Consider the following 17,655-nt stretch of genomic DNA (forward strand, 5'->3'; position numbering starts at 1 on the left):
AGTCTAGACGCCATATTTAATTTGATGCATATAAAATGAAGATAGTTTCAGTTTCTGAGTAAATGACTCCCGATGCAAAATCTATCAGAAAGAAAATACATTAATTCTAAACTGCATGTAACATCGAAACTATGTTCAAATGAGCCTCAATGTATTACACCGCGTTGCATCCAGCCTGAATACGTTCTATATCAACATGTTCAAGTGTTCAAATGTAATGCAAACAAACCCAAACTGAGAAATCCATAAAAAAGTGCATTTACAATTGAGTTTATTCAAGCCACTGAGCCTTTGTGTGTGTTTTTAGGGCTGTAAATGTAGTGTGCGCTTTAAATGAAAGCCATTTCATCTGTGCAAATGTACACAGTGACATCTGATATTTATTTACAGTTCATCGGGTCAGACGACACACAACAGCGCTTTACACTGAAACACGAGCTTCGCTTTCAACGTGTGAACGTAATCAATCAGTTTGAGGCATCATAGTCACTACTGTTCAAAAGTCACCATTTGATCAAAAATATATCAAGTATAATTTAAATCAGCTGTTTTCTATGTGAATATACAGTAAAGTGTCATCATTACTCAGATGATCCAACAGAAATCACTCATTTATGATTATTATATGTGTTGTCGAAACATTAATCTTCAATCCTTCGTCACGTTTGAGGACTCGAACGCAAGCTTGCAGAATATTAATAAAAAACAACTTTTGAACAGTAGTGATATCTGGAAAGGTTTGCTTGCATCACAATTGATTGAGATGAATTGATTTGCATGATAAATTCCAAGTTAGTGAACATTTAGCGCAGGTGTCTTTGAAAGAATCTCTCATCAAACGAGTGCTTGATTTCCGTAAAGTCGCGCCAGAGGAACGGTGTGATGATTCACAAAAAGCAAAGATGAATGATAAACACAGGATTTAGTTCTAGCAGGCACACTTGGGATCTATTGCTACATAAAACAGCCCTTCACCAAACCTGCCAACCCGCGTCCAAGCGGACTGATCTCCTATCGTCAGCTCGAGATAGAAAAACACATGTGCTATAATCGTCACTAGTAATATAAGCCAGTTACAGCTGGAGGCCCTTACAGTAGAAACTTTGACACCTTTTTAATTCCAATAAATATCGTTATCGTTCTACCTAAATGTAGCAAATTATTGCTGAACGTGTGCAAAACAAGTTATTTTCAGCCTTAAAAAGAAAGTGTTCTTTTAACCCCTCCATACCATGCAGTTTATCTCATGCAAAATAAATACTTCACAATAGAAACAAACGTGTGGTTTCAAAAAGAAGCGTGTGCAATCGTTCGCTAAGCGAGGGACCGTTTCCGGCGCGGGTCTGATTGTCTTTGTCTAGTCGCCGAACGCAAAAACACGGAGAGTGCAAACAGCCGCGTCGATTACTACCGCTGCCTTTTCATCGCTAGCGACACACAAAGAGGTAATCGTCATGCTTTCCAAGATGGCGTGAAGTGTGAACGTGTGACGGACGGATAACGTTTAAATGGAGACTCAAATCTTGGGAATCACGCCGTTTTAAGTAAGACCTCTGATTAAAATGTGCTATATGTGATACTTAATCGCAACTACGGATCTCATTCATGCATTCAAACTGTGAAGGTGTGCATGGTCAAAGAGCAACTTTCCCCTCCGTATTTTCAACAGTCTACAAAAACCTTCCGCGTGAGCTATGGTACATTCGGTAAACAAAGGGAAAGAAGGCGTCACAGAAACGTCTCGCGATCTCCTCGGTCCGTGTTTGGAAAGGGTTCGCTGAGGTCCGTGTTCGTGGCCTCCGGGATTAGAGCGTGAAAAAGCTCGCTAGTCACTCGCGTCACGCTATCGTACGACGGCGGAGAAGACGTAGCCGACAGCGTCTCCGTGACTTCGGCTTCGGTGGCGTAGTTCTCCATTATCATGGCGACTATAAGGCCTTCGTTCTCCGGCAAACTGTCGTCGTCTTTGTCGGCGTCCGCCATGTTGATCTGACGGTAAAGTAACGAGGCTTGTTTCATCTGCCGTCGCAGTAAGTGCCGGCGATACGAGCGCTGGATCATGGTAGCCGATACGTCCTCTTGCTTCCGCCGTAGAGTCGTCGTTATCGGCTCGTACGAGATCTTCGACGGGTTCGCCATCATGAACTTCTCCTCCATTTGCTGCTTAAGAGCGTCCATTTCTCCCGACTCGCCCAGAACGCGTTTGGTGAAGGCGAAGAGGATGTCGAGGCAGTGGATCTTGTCTCCGCTCACCATCGGCAAGTCCATGTTGATCAGCTTGATTTTGTTGGGTTTGGCGATTCGCAGCGGCTCGGAAAGCGTGTCCGCGAAGTCCGACAGTTTCGAGTACTCGATGAACTGCGTCGCTTCCGGGTCGAACTTCTCCCAGACCTCGTAAAACATCTCGAAGTCGTCCTCGCTCAGCGGCTCGGTGCTCTCCTCCGTCGCCACGCTGAAGTTCTCCAGGATGATCGCGATGTACATGTTCACCACGATCAGAAACGAGATTATGATGTAGGTCACGAAGAAAGTGATTCCCACGGAAGGGTTCCCGCAGTTTCCCCGAGCGTTAGTCCCGGTGTGAGGCACGTCCGGGTCGCACTCCTCGGGAGAGTTGTTGAGGATGGGGTTGAGGAGGTTATCCCAGCCGGCGGAGGTCGTGATCTGGAAAAGGCAGATCATGCTGTTCCCGAACGTCTCGAAGTTGAACATGTCGTCGATGCCGCCTTGCTTCTTGACGTAGGCGAAGTTAGCCATGCCGAAGATGGCGTAGATGAACATGACGAGGAAGAGGAGGAGGCCGATGTTGAAGAGCGCGGGGAGAGACATCATCAAGGCGAAGAGTAGCGTGCGGATTCCCTTCGCCCCGCGGATGAGCCGGAGGATCCGACCGATCCGAGCCAAGCGGATCACGCGGAACAGCGTCGGCGAGACGAAGTACTTCTCGATGATGTCCGCCAGAACGATCCCTGCCGTGAGGAAGACACACGGATTAGAGCTCGTCCGCTGACGACGTCTACTAACTCTAGAGATTTAAAACTATTAACCGTTTCCACCAAAGCTGAAATTAAATCAAATGTTCGTATTAGTTAGAAAAATTAGAAACGGCCTTGGAAATAATCTGAAATTAGTGAAATAAGCTCTAAAATAATAGAAACTAAAACTGAAAATGGATTAAAAATAAGTTAAACCAAAATAGCAATATAAAAAAAATGAAAAAAAAATAAATAAAAGAAAAAATAATGAAAAAGCACTTAACAGATTTAAAATTTATATATATATATATATATATATATATATATATATATATATAAACAAGCTTATATAAATTAATCAAAATCTTAAGAAAACTATAATAAAACTTATTGCTGGTTTGCATTTATTGATTTTAGTTTATTTCTACATTTTTAAAATCACAAGTTGTATCTGATAATAGTATTTAACATTACGTTGAACGTTCGTGGGTGACATGAAACAATTATGAATAAAGTAATATATTTCTAAAATATGTTTATTTTTTATAAATATGCGTGTACATTTTTTATGTCATTCACAGTTTACATTTAATTTGATTGATTACATTAATAGCTTTTTTTATAAAATTATTTAAAGATGCATAGTATTAAACATTGGATTTTTAACTATAATTTAATAACTATATTATTTTTAACCATAATTTGGATTAGTAACAATGTACAAAAAATTAAATAATATATTTTAAAAATTAACATTCTACCATATATTTTAATTATTAAGCTGGAAAAAGTGTAGGTGGCATGAAAATATTATATTTCATGGTCATTTAAATAATTAGAAGATGCATAATATTGAATAATATAAAAATTTTACATTTTTAAAAATATACTTTTTAATAACAACTTTTTTTTTAAATACATTTTCATCCAACACATACCCAACCTAATTTACAATTTACACAAAAAGTGTAAATATGTTTAATAACTAGATTTTTTTAAAATAAAAATATTTTTCGAGAAATACTTGAAGAGCTTTCATTTATTGAAGTATTGTGTCCTTACCCACAATGGAGAGGATGACGACCACAAAGTCAAAGATGTTCCAGCTGACGGTGAAGAAGTAGCAGCGCAGAGCGATGATCTTCAGGATGCACTCGGCGGTGAAGACCACGATGAAGGCCAGGTTGATGTAGTAGAGGATGTACTCGACGCTGGGAGACTGCTCGTCCGTCTCCACCATCATCGTCACCATGTTGAGGATGATGAGCAACATGATGATGATGTCGAAGGCCTGTTTGGACACCAGGTCGAAGAAGAATCCCTGCACTGGGTTCTGAGGAGATCAACACACACACACACACACAGATATATATATATATATAATAAAATGATTAAATCATTAAAATATTTTGAAAAAGCGTGAGTGTCATGACAAATGTATATTTTTGTTATGGTCTTTATACCACATATAATATAACATAATGTAAAGTCATAATCTCAGGTCTAAAACTGATATATTTCTGGTCCCGCCAGCAGATTATGATTATGGTTATGATGATTATGATGAGCTCGTCTGTAAGTTACTCACAGGAGGTCGTGGGATCGGTTTCTGCGGTTTCTTGGATCCCAGTTTCTTCATGGCATTATAATATTTCTTCTGTTCTTCTGTCATGAAGATGTCCTGTCCACCTAAGTACACACACATACACACACACCGCTGTTATCATCCCCGTCGACATCACACTCATAATCAAACGCACACCCTTATGACTTTAATACTCATCTTTCGCTTCTGTTGGTTGAAATTGTCTATGATGACACCGATGAAGAGATTGAGCGTGAAGAAGGAGCCGAAGATGATGAAGATGACGAAGTACAGGTACATGTACAGGCTCTTCTCTTTGATGGGCTGCTCTTCCACCTGTTTCATCACATTATACACACTCACATACGCAAACATAACTTTCATATGCGTTTTGATGTGGGATTTATGAAGTGCTTACGGATCGCGAGTCGACTGCGGCGTACATGATCTCCATCCAGCCCTTGAAGGTGGCCTTGAGAAGAAGAGGAGAGGTCGTTAAAACATGTTTCTGCTAATCGTGGGCGGGGCTATGACCTGTCACTCACAGGAGATCCACCAATAGCAAACCACAACCGTCCAATCAATGCCTCACAGACACAATCAAGCCCCGCCCACATCTGATTCACTCGGATATATACGAAACAATAGAGAATAAAATATGAGCGCAACTTCTGTTTCATGCCGACTTAAATTAAGATACATTCACATAAATGCTTTATTTTTAATATTAATTTAAATGATTATTTTTAACTTTAACTTGAAAAGGTGTGGGTGACATTTTTATATAAATATGTGTATACTTTTTTCATGTCACCAATAGTTTTATTAATTTTTATATATATATATATATATATATATATATAATTATTAATCTGAAAAACTGGGTTGAATAAAAATAAAAAAAATGTAAAAATGAATATGCTTTATCTAATCAATAAAATTGGGGCAACAGATTACAAGCAATATTATTTATTAAATTGAACAAAGTAGAATTGAGTAATAGTTAATCAAATTAATATTCTAATTAATTCTAATTTGTACAATTTAATTAATAATATTGCTTGTAATATGTTGCCACAATTTTATTGATTAGGTAAAGCATATTATTTTTTTCAGTGCATGGGTGAAAATAAAAATGTTCATGTCACCAATACTTTTCCAACTTAAAGTTAAAAATAATTATGTTATTATAATTAATTATTTATGTAATTTTCTAAAATATATTTTGGGCTGAAATGAAACATCCTCGACAGGTTTCGTGAGATTGGCAGATAAATATTAAACAACATGCTTTGCAAAATGTAATTAATAATTTAATTAATTTAAATAATAAAAAAGTACAATCTAATATATGTTTCAATTAGTAAGCTGCCATGAAAATTGTTTATTTTATATCCATTGAAATAATATGATATCAAAAATGTATTTATTTTATTTTCAGTTACTTAATATGTTTTATACATTTTTCATGTCCCTCATACTTGCATAACATATTTTTAAGTATAATCGAATTTATATTCTAATTATTAAGAAACACATGAAAACTGTATGTTTTATATGCATTAAAATACGAATCAAACTAAATTATATCACAATATATTTAATTTTTCAATTTTAACTATAAATATTTTGTATGTATTGTTTATGTCGGCGATACTTGTCCAATGTATCACATGCACATCCAGTTCGAGAGTTCAAAAGATTCCTAATACTTCCTTGTACTTCTGCTCTTGTTATCTCTAGATCGTTTGTACTGATCAAGAATGAGATTCCTAATAAAAGCAGGAGAGAGACGCTTAATTAATTAGGCACACATGTGAATCCTCCGGTCGCTCTGTTCTGTTGTTACTGGTCATTAGTGACAGGTCTGGGCGCAGTCCAGTGCAGGGGACGGCAGGGGTCAGGTGACCTGTTGCTAGGCGACTGCATCAACTAAGTTCAACTGAAGAATGAAGTGCACAAGCTCTCGCTGAGACAAAGTTCGGGATAAAGCCTAAATATAATCTCCATTGATCCGCGCTCTCGGACACACAGAGCTGGGAAGTGAACGGAAGAAACCCAACGACGGATCGCAGAAATTTACAGTAAAAAAAACTGCATCATTTAACCATCATAGAGGGAAAGTTTATCATAAACTATAAAAAGTCAACTTTTCCGTGCCACCCCCAAAACACAAATTATGTTTATTAGTTTATGTTAAAACTGTGTATTTCAAATGCATGGAAATTTTATATGCAATTAAAATATGTAAATCTTGTTATATTCATATTTACTTATTTTGCATTACAGTAATGAGCAACTCCAACCCGATCTCACGACCAAGTCGTACGAATTCGACGAATGATTAAAAAGTGGCTAATTCGTAACAATTCATACAACCTCACTCGATTTTGATAAATCGTACATATTTTACGAATTGGCCAATTCGTATGAATTCGTACGAATGACCTACCCCTTACCCCGCCCCTAAACCTAACCATCACGTGGGTTTAGACAAACCGTACAAATTAGTACGAATTAGACACTTTTAAATCATTCGTCGAATTCGTACGAATTGGGCGTGAGATAGTGTTGACAACTCAACTTTTTTTATTGCTCCTAAATAAAACTAAATATTTTAATAGATTTTTCACGTCACCCGTACTTGTCCATCTTTAAAGTTACAAATAATAATTGCAATGATTTCCTAAAGCTGTCCGACGTCGCCTGTATGTTGACGAGTGTGAAGCTCACCACTTGCAGGAGAGCGAGGTACCCTGCGCCCACGTTGTCGAAGTTGACTTTGACTTTGGTCCAGTAGAACTGTGTGTTGTTCATCTCCAGGCACTCGGACTTGTTGTTGATGTCGGAAGCGTTGTAGATGAAGCCGGTTCTGTTGACGCAGCGCCCGAACTTCCCGGCGAACAGGTTGACCCCCATGATGCTGAAGATGAGCCAGAAGATCAGACACACCAGGAGGACGTTCATGATGGACGGGATCGCCCCGATCAGAGCGTTCACCACCACCTGGAGAACACAACACACACTTCAGAGCAGCATCGACACACACCAGGCGCTGTCAGTCCAGCTCTGCTCCTGATTTATGAATGGCCTTTGGCGATTGGCATTTATGCTTTCGTGTCAGCGATCTCAAACTCGTGACGTGAGGCGATTTAAATGTCATTTACAGCCATTCATAAAACATGAACATTATTAAAAGCTGAACTCTACAGGAGTAAATGCATCAGGGGATATGAGTTCACTACAATTTCAATTAAAAAAAGTATTTCAATGCCATTGTGAATGCATTTTATGGGCATTTAGCAGTTGATTTAATATATTCTAAACATTAAAATCATGTAAATTTCATATTTAAAAATCTTCTAAGAATCTTTGACTGTTAATTTACAATGCATCAAATAATATTTTTGCCCATTTAACAGTGAATCTCACCAAAGCTGTCAAGTCTACATCACATTTCTCTTCATAATTTGCATGAAAATCAGTTTTTTGGACACTTTTTTAGTTTAATAATGAAAATGCATATTAGATTTGACATTTTTAGAATATTATTTAAATCATTGCTTTTAACTTTAATTTAAGTAATTTTAACAAAAAATAATCAATAAAACGTTATTTTTATGACAAAAAGCCTCATTGTGAAAATGCTCATTACTGTAATGCAAAACAAGTCTTTGTAATTGCATATAAAATTTCAATGCATTTGGTTCATTGCACATAAACATATTGTTTATTTCAATTTCCTAGAATCAGCATAAATTGATGAAAATTTTTATCCAATTCAAATACATAAGCATTAGATTTAGGCCTAAATATTTTGATTTAAATGCAACATAAATGGAAAACAAATAGGCTTCATTTATTTCAGGCTGAAATGAAACATCCTCGACAGGTTTCGTGAGATTTGCAGATAAATATTAAATATCATGCTGCACATGCACACATTTTTCTGAACACTGTATGAAATAAGCCTAGGAATAATCACAAACACCACATCATCGTCAACATGCAGGAAATATTAGCTGGATGTAAAAGTGCTGAGACTCATTCAGCGGGTTTAGCTGTGTGTGTGTGTGTGTGTGTATGTGTGTGTGAGCACGTCTCTCTGCTGTCGCTCTAAAGCGTGTGAAGTTTAATATGATTTTCCAGATTTATGGCCAGCGGACGGGGAATTCCTCGCCTCTCAGACGCACTTTCACTGAGCGTGCAAATCTAAACCAATGCCATTCAATTTGCTGTTGCTGGCGCTGGACAGAACTGCAGACTAACAGCAAATCACACTGTACCAGAACATAAGCATATTTCTTTTTGATTGATTTCTTGTTATTTCTTTATGGAAGCTTGTTTCCGCCACGGGACAACATTTTGAAAAGATAATTGCCACTTTTGATCTCACACTTGCAAGTTATAAACTCGAGTTTACATCTCACAGTTCTGACAAAGTTTAGCCTACATCTCACTATTCTGACTTCTTTTCTCAGGGGTTTAAATCTTGCAATTCTGACTTTTTTTCCTCAGAATTCTGTTTTTTTCTCTCTCTCTTAATTCTAAATTTATATCTCACTTTTATGACTTTTTCTCTCAGAATTCTTTTATATCTTGCAATTCTGATTTTTCTCACTATTATGACTTTTTTCTAAGAATTATGACTAATATTCTAAGTTTACATCTCACTTTTCTGAATTTTTTTTTTCAGAATTCTACGTTTATATCTCCCAAGTCTGAATTTGTTTAAAATTTCGAAGTTTAAATATCGCAATTCTTTCTTTTTTTCAATATTCTAAGTTTACATCTCACTATTCTGATGGGGTTTTTTATATTCTAAGTTTAAATCTCACTATTCTGACGTTTTCCCCTCAGAATTCTTGCAATTCAGATTTTTTTTCTCACTATTATGACTTTTTTCTAAGAATTGTGACTAATATTCTAAGTTTACATCTCACTATTCTGACGGGTTTTTTATATTCTAAGTTTACATCTCACTATTCTTCCTTTTTTCAATATTCTAAATTTAAATGTCACTATTCTATTTTTTTTCAATATTCTACGTTTAAATGTCACTATTCTATTTTTTCAATATTCTAAGTTTAAATGTCACTATTCTATTTTTTCAATATTCTAAGTTTAAATGTAACTATTCTTCCTTTTTTTAATATTCTAAGTTTAAATGTCAATATTCTAATTTTTTTTCAATATTCTAAGTTTAAATGTCACTATTCTACATTTTTATTTTAATATTCTAAGTTTACATCTTACTATTCTGCCTTTTTTTCAATATCCTTTTTTTCAATATTCTAAGTTTAAATGTCACTATTCTATTTTTTTCAATATTCTAAGTTTAAATGTCACTATTCCATTTTTTTTTCAATATTCTAAGTTTAAATGTCACTATTCTAAATTTTTATTTTAATATTCTAAGTTTACATTTTACTATTCTTCCTTTTTTTCAATATTCTAAGTTTAAATGTCACTATTCTAAATTTTTTTCAATATTCTAAGTTTACATCTTACTATTCTTCCTTTTTTCAATATTCTAAGTTTAAATGTCACTATTCTAAAAAAAATTTCAATATTCTAAGTTTACATCTCACTATTCTTCCTTTTTTTCAATATTCTAAGTTTGTACATTTTTATACATTTTGTGTTGTATACCAATGACCTTTTCTAAATGCCATGGTGAAAACAAGCTTCCATGTTTCTTTAATCCATTTTAAATCAAACTTTTATTTTTCTGCATGTTTATGTTCTTAAATGTTTAATTGGCTGAAATATGACTGTGGATGAAATGTGCTGTATGATAAAATTCCAGCACAGCGTGTCGGCTTATGCACATGGTGTTGTCTGGATGAAGATGAAGATAACACTGAGTGGGTGAGTGATGAAGAGAACAAGCGGGCGGCGAGGCGGCACTGGCTTCCCACATGCTAAAAGCACATTTTTGACATTCAATTATCCAGAATACTGATGGTGTTTCCCAGCGGACAGAAACTAGCTTCATCATCGGGCTGTTTCTCCTCATTCAGTCTGTTTAATAATCTACCACAGCACACACACTACTGTACACACACGTCACAGTAACACCCTGTAATACTGGTAGGAAATCAAACAAATTAATACAAGAGAAGGAAAAGAATATAACACTGTAAAAGTAACACTGAAAACAAGAAAATGCAGATAGTTCAGATTGTTTATTCCAGTTTTTTTAAATGCTAACACAATTTTTAGAGACAGTAGACGTATAAAACGATCATTTAATAATAATAAGTTATAGTTATATATTTTATTCTTAAATAATTAGAATCTGCTCAAAAGGTCACTGTATTATGTAATATTTTAATTATTTTACATTTATATGCAGTTATTCTTTATTTGATTAAAATCCACTCAAAATGTCACTGCATTAATTATGTAATTTTATAAGGACTTTATGACAAAATAATCCCCGTTTATCTCCCAATACTGGAAAGTCTTTCCCATTTCTCCAGCAGAAACCGAGACGTCTCCCTTCAGAGTCAGTCTGCATGAAGATGAAACGGATCAAATTTGATTAAACAAAAGTGCAGTGAGAATATCCCCGAGATGGAAGCAGCTTTTAAAGCAACCACTAATGCTGTAAGAAACACTTCACATCAGGAGGACGTTCAGATGTGGGTTAATGGAACTACTGGGGGATTGGTGGATGGAAGTTAATAAACACAAACAAAAAGATGATCATGTTGGGCTGATGGGGTAAATATCATGAAAGCACGTCACATTTCACTCAAAAAAAACATTTACACTTTGTATAAATTAAATTAATTTAAAAAAAATGTTGTGCATTGTCTCATTATTTATAACAATGAAACTTTTTTGTTATTCTTAATGGTGATTCTCATTAAATTCTCATTAATTTAAATTTACTAATATCAGCATTTTTATTAATATCAGCATAAATTACAACAAACATTACACTCTCAGAAAAAAGGTACAAAAGCGGTTACTGGGGCTGTACCTTTTCAAAAGGTAAACTTTTGTCCATTTTAGGTGCTAATATGCACATTTCAGGTGCTAATATGTACATTTTAGGTACTAATATGGACATTTTAGGTGCTAATAAGTACATTTTTAGTGTTAATATGTACATTTCAGGAGCTAATATGTCTATTTTAGGTGCTAATATGTACATTTTAGGTGTTAGTATGTACATTTTAGGTGCTAATATGTACATTTTATAGTGTTAATATGTACATTTCAGGAGCTAATATGTCTATTTTAGGTCCTAATATGTATATTTTAGGTGCTAATATGTACATTTTAGGTGTTAAGGCCTTTGGGTATAAAAGTGTACCTTTTGAAAAGGTACAGCCCCAGTGACAGCTTTTGTACCTTTTTTTCTGAGAGTGTACCATGATGTATAAACAGTTTTTACCATTACTATGAGATTTTTGGTTGAATTTTTTTTTTTTTTGAGTGAAAGATCATTTCATCAGCTATTAAAACAATCGAATGTAATTAATTAGCAGATTAACATAGTAACCCTGCTTAAACCAGCATAAAGTGTTTAGTTGGTCTGGTTTGATTACAGTACATTAAGTAATAAAACATGTGCAAATGTATCCATTGGTTGTCTTTTGTGTTCATGAAACTGGGGAAACACAAGCAACTTAACTTACCAGTTTTGGAAATATTATGGATTTATTGCACCAGTGTGTGAGACTATGTTGTAGTCTGTGTGTGTGTGTTGTGAGGGCTTGTGGGTGATGTCTGAGGGCAAGGTTGAGTGTAGAGCTTCATTTTGACCTGAAATGTTTGGGGAACTGGGAGAGACGTAATGGATTTGTCAAGAAATGTGTTTAGGCAATCGAGAAAAACTGAAATAAAATGTTCGTGGCACTAAGAAAAAATGGTTCTTTTAAGAAATGATCGGTGAAAGCTTCTTTGGGGAACCAAAAATGGTAAAATCAACTTTATTTTTAAGAGTGTTTGACCTTAAAACCCCCTCAGGCTGGTTTAAGAAAAGACTTGTGAAACTTCTGAAAATGTCGTTTCAATATTTGTTTTTCTGTCCTCAGCAAATTCCCTATTTTTATTTATTTATTTATTTTGTGAAACTGCCTGTCTCCGAGCACAAAAAGAGAGAAAAGGCCTCTGGAAATGGAGCATTCACAGATGTGACAGAGAGACGAGTATATCTTACCCTCATGCCTTCAAACCGGGACAGCGCTCGCAGCGGCCTGAGCGCTCTGAGCGTTCGCAGAGATTTGATGGCAGCAAAGTCGGAGTATCCGAGTGTGTTTGCTACGAGGCTTACTAGAGACACCTATGAGTGACACAGAGCCGAGGACAAAGAGAAGATACAAATGCAGCGTTAATAAAACACACCTGCGACAGTCCTGAGGAAGGAAAACACACGCTTCTGCTCTGTGCTGCGAGGAAAAATCAGGATTAATCGGGATTCGTTTTCTTGGAAACCCAGTTCCAGCGATCAAAGCCGGATCTGCCAGTGATAAATGTCGTCATTGTGTTCTCCCGACTCTTTGACCTGTTAAGGACTGAAGGGCAGTTTAGTGGGCATCTTTGAGCCGTCTAGTGAGCACACTCAGACTCGGGCCCGTTCGGAGCGGGTCTTACCCTCATCCCAGCAAAGCGAGAGACGGCGCGGAGAGGCCGGAGCGCCCGGAGAGTCCGGAGAACACGCATGGTTCCCATTTGGTCATAATTGAACGCACTTGCCACCAGACCAATCACTGAAACCTGTATGAATTGAATTCGTTTAGTTAGAGTTTCTCATGAATTTCATATTATTCATATTAATCCAATGGGAATTTCAATGTAAATGCATTAAATGTGCATTAAGCAGTTTTGAATGCACTTGTGATTTTCAAAACATTAAAATTGTATATATTTCATATTCAAATATGATAAGAACCTTTCACTATTAATTGACAATACATCAAATATTTTGAACCTAAAATATGATATTCACTACAAATTAAATGTAAAAAATATTTCAATGTCAAAGTAAATGAGTCAATGTTTAGAGTTTCTCATGAATTTCATATTATTCATATTAATCCAATGGGAATTTCAATGTAAATGCATTAAATGTGCATTTAGCAGTTTTGAATGCACTTGTGATTTTCAAAACATTAAAATTGTATACATTTCATATTCAAATATGATAAAATCTTCTAAGAACCTTTCACTATTAATTTACAATACATCAAATATTTTGAACCTAAAATATGATATTCACTACAAATTAAAATGTCAAAGTAAATGCATTTCATGAATTATAGTTTGTTTAGAGTTTCGCATGAATTTCCTATTATTCATATTAATCAAATGGAAATTTCAATGCCAGTGTAAATGCATTTCATGTGCATTTGCCAGTTTTGAATGCACTTTATTTAATATATTCCAAATATTAAAACCTAAAACATTATGTTCACTACAAATTAAATGTAAAAAAAAAAATATTTCAATGTCAAAGTAAATGCATTTCATGTGCATTTAGTGGCTTTGAATGTACTTTACCTATTTTTTTTTCATATTATTCTAATAGGACACATTTAAACGGCATTAAAATGACTTGTGTCTAAAACATATATACATATATAATATAAATTAAATTATTTTTTAAAACAAGTCAATTGTGAGATTTGGGGCTATTTGACTTTTCACAATGTGTTGTTTCAGATTAGTGGAAAGACATCCAAAATGTACTTTTAAGTGTTTATTTTATTGTTATTTATCTATTTGTGTCTGTAGATTTCAATTTCAGTTCATATATTTAAAGGCTGTTTCCCAAAATGAGTTTTTCCTTCACTTCAGAAACACTTATATTCACCAAAATTTACAGTTTTATTCCTCTCTATATTCTGAAGGTTTTTACTGAGGGGTTTGTTTATATATAATTTGCCTAATTTTTTATTCCTGAAAGTATGGTGAAAATAAAGTACTTTTTTAAAAAGTACTTTTTTTTTTTAAATTACGTTTTTTTCTGATTTATGGAGTGATAAAAAGAGAAATCAAAAAATCCCCTCAGTAAAAAACGTTAACTCTAATATGTCAACCAAATCAAACAAGTATTTTAAACCTGTTTTTATCCAATGTTCAGATATTTGTTCTGGAATTGTACGCATATTAACTTATATAATGCATAATTACGAAAACTTGCAACTCAATTTTTTAAATTCTTTCTGTTCTAAAAATATACATTTTAAGCACATTTTATACATTTCATGTCAGATGAAGTGTGTTATTTCTCCAACTCTTAAATCACCAAACAGATATGAGAAAGTATTTTAACATCAAAAATAATTACACTCTTTACCTTTAGCCCTCCTCACCAGTATATACGTATTCAACCACATATATAAAACTCAAATCCATATTTATAAAAGCACAGTATAAAGATTGTTCACTATGAAACAGTGAATTACAGTGCAGTATCTGAACAGTGATGCAGCTGTGCTTGTTTTGGCTCTTTGGTCACAGTAATTGAATAGACAAGGAATTCTCTACCACAAATATAGAAATGCAACTTTTTATAGAAAATATAGAAAAAACATTTTTTATGTTTTGATAATGATTCAATAAACATTAAAATATTTTTTGGACTAACTCTTTCAAAGAAAACAACAAATTATCGATTTTTTGTATTACTTTAATGTGCAATACTTTAAAAGCACTCAATATTAAAATTAACCTATATGCATTCAATATTTGAACCTGAACACTTTGTTTTAAAAGTTGTGCATAAATTGACATCGAATCAGCCAAGCCAAATATGTCTACTAATGACACTAATGAGATTGTGATGAACTGAAATACAGGACCAAAACAAACGGCACCGTATCACTGAACAACAGCAAAACAATAAGACAATTATTATAAACGATCTTTTGATAACACTCACGCATGTATTTGATTATTATATAACATAAAAGTTATTCTCCCCATTGAATCTTCCTGAGATCTTAAATGTTTGATAGTAAAGCACTACGGCCGCTGTTAGACACTGGGAAAAGCACTTACGTCCACGATGAGGAAGTCCAGCCAGCACCAGTAGTTGGTGAAGTATTTCTTGAAACCGTAGGCGATCCACTTCAGACTCATCTCTAAGATGAAGATGTAGGTGAAGATCTTGTCTGCGTACTCAAGCACCACTTTGACCACTTTCCTCTGTTCAATGTAGATGTCTTCAAATGCCTTTCAACAGAAGAAGCAGAGTGTTAGGAAAGCACACACACACACACACACACACACAGGGTGAGGAAGACTTCTCCAGACCTTCATCTGTTCATTCTGTCAGTATTACGAAGACAGAGACGAGCTTGTGACAGAAAAGCAGTGGTGTTTATATCTGATGAGCATGTTAGAAAGAAAGACAGTCATTCGAGTTTGTTAACCGTTTTCATTTAGCATCATTTTAATATTAAGGTTTTGACTTTTATGTTTTCTGTTATCATTCAGTTCTGTTTGTGCCATTTTAAAAAAAAGGCATTATTTTTTTATTTTTTTTCAGTTTTAGCTACTTTAGTCAACTATATAAAAATGAGAAATGTTTCTATGTGAAAAAATAAATTTAAGTTTATTTTTATTTCAAGTAACGAAAATGTCCTTTTAATGGTAATAGTTTTAGTTAATGATAATAATCCTGGTTTTGACGAGTGTTAATTTAGTATGATTGAGATTGCATTTTGAATGTTTTTTTTTAATTACTAACGTTTTAGTCTTTTTTTAAGTACGTCATAGTTTTAATAAATTTTCAATAATTATAATAAATATATTAAAATATTTATATTATTATACATATATTATATTATATTTATATATATTATAAAATAATAATAATATATATTAGAGCTGTGCAAAAAATAATTGAGAGTAATCGCATCCAAAATAAAAGTCTGTGTTTACATAATATATTTGTGTGTGCTGTATATAATTATTTTGTATATATAAATACACACACATGCATGTATATATTTAAGAAAATGTGTTATTCATATATAAAATATTTATATTTATATAATATAGATTATGTTTTATGTCATTTAAGTGCAAATAATTCTTAAATATATATAGGTATTTATATATACAAAATAATTATATACAGCACACACAAATATATTATGTAAACACAGACTTTTATTTTGGATGTGATTAATCGCAATTAACTTTTGCACAGCCCTAATATATATTGTTCAGTTAACGATATTTTTATTTCAAGTAACAAAAATATTTATTTTTCATAGTTTTTATGATTTTAGCTTTGGTTAACAGTATCCAATTCCAGGTCTGGACCAACATTATGAGCAAATGAGACATTTTTATTGTTGCATGATGTATTTGCCTCTGTATTAAGTGTGCCGTGTGTTTGTCTGAGCGCTTGTACTGCACATGCGACGTCCAGGCAAACATCTGCGTCCAGCAGACTCTCCACTGGTTTATGCCGACTCTGCAGTTTCTCCTTTTCTGCTTACTTTCTGTTTCCCAGTGTAATCCTTCAAGCGCACGTCTAAAGAACAGCTGCCCGCTGAAGCTGCTGGTAAATGCCACTAAAATACCAGCGGCTCGACACACACCTGGCACCCAACACTGGCATTCGGCCCTCTCTGGGAGTCACACACACAGGCTCTTTAAGGAAATCACCAGTGTTATATAACATTATGCAGCGGTGGGAATATGCTGTTTGCTGTGTTGTGCATAATCCCACAAAGTCAGAACTGGTAATGCTTAAAGTCAACACCGAACACATTTGCTTCGTATTGTCATGCCTCATCAGTGCATGTTATAATAAATCGAATTATATCATATTACAGTAAAGATTACAAGTATAATAACATTCCTTCATTAATGCATTAAACATTATAGTAGCTACACATATACACTAGTACTGTTCAAAAGTTTGGGGTTGGTGAGATTTTTTTTTTTTTTTTTTTTAAAGTCTGCATTTATTTAGTTAAAAATACAGTAATATTGTGAGATATTATTACAATTTCAAATCAGTGTTTTCATTGTGAATATGTTTTAAAATGTAATTTATTCCTGCAATGCAAAGCTGAATTTTTAGCATCTTTACTCCAGTCTTCAGTGTCACCCCTTTCA

At 34.3% G+C, this 17,655-nt stretch overlaps 1 protein-coding gene across 2 annotated transcripts in view; it reads right to left on the reverse strand.

Moving 5' to 3' along the window:
- The window catches only part of scn5lab (sodium channel, voltage gated, type V-like, alpha b), a 144,789-nt gene that overhangs the window by 2,686 nt on the left and 124,448 nt on the right, over window positions 1–17,655 (reverse strand). The window contains exons 20-28 of one of the 2 annotated variants that reach the window (XM_089125951.1): window positions 15,580–15,753; window positions 13,171–13,293; window positions 12,737–12,859; window positions 7,294–7,566; window positions 4,979–5,032; window positions 4,759–4,896; window positions 4,564–4,668; window positions 4,038–4,308; window positions 1–2,969 (exon numbers count right to left, since the gene is read on the reverse strand). The exon at window positions 1–2,969 is cut by the window's left edge and continues 2,686 nt beyond it. In XM_089125951.1, the coding sequence (XP_088982077.1) occupies window positions 1,729–2,969; window positions 4,038–4,308; window positions 4,564–4,668; window positions 4,759–4,896; window positions 4,979–5,032; window positions 7,294–7,566; window positions 12,737–12,859; window positions 13,171–13,293; window positions 15,580–15,753 (2,502 nt within the window). In that variant the 3' untranslated portion in view covers window positions 1–1,728. The remainder of the gene's footprint in view (window positions 2,970–4,037; window positions 4,309–4,563; window positions 4,669–4,758; window positions 4,897–4,978; window positions 5,033–7,293; window positions 7,567–12,736; window positions 12,860–13,170; window positions 13,294–15,579; window positions 15,754–17,655) is intronic. The other variant, XM_089125950.1, reaches the window with a different exon arrangement.

Source organism: Pimephales promelas, chromosome 22 (genome assembly GCF_988280905.1).
Source record: "Pimephales promelas chromosome 22, fPimPro1.hap1.1, whole genome shotgun sequence".
Lineage (NCBI taxonomy): Eukaryota > Metazoa > Chordata > Actinopteri > Cypriniformes > Leuciscidae > Pimephales > Pimephales promelas.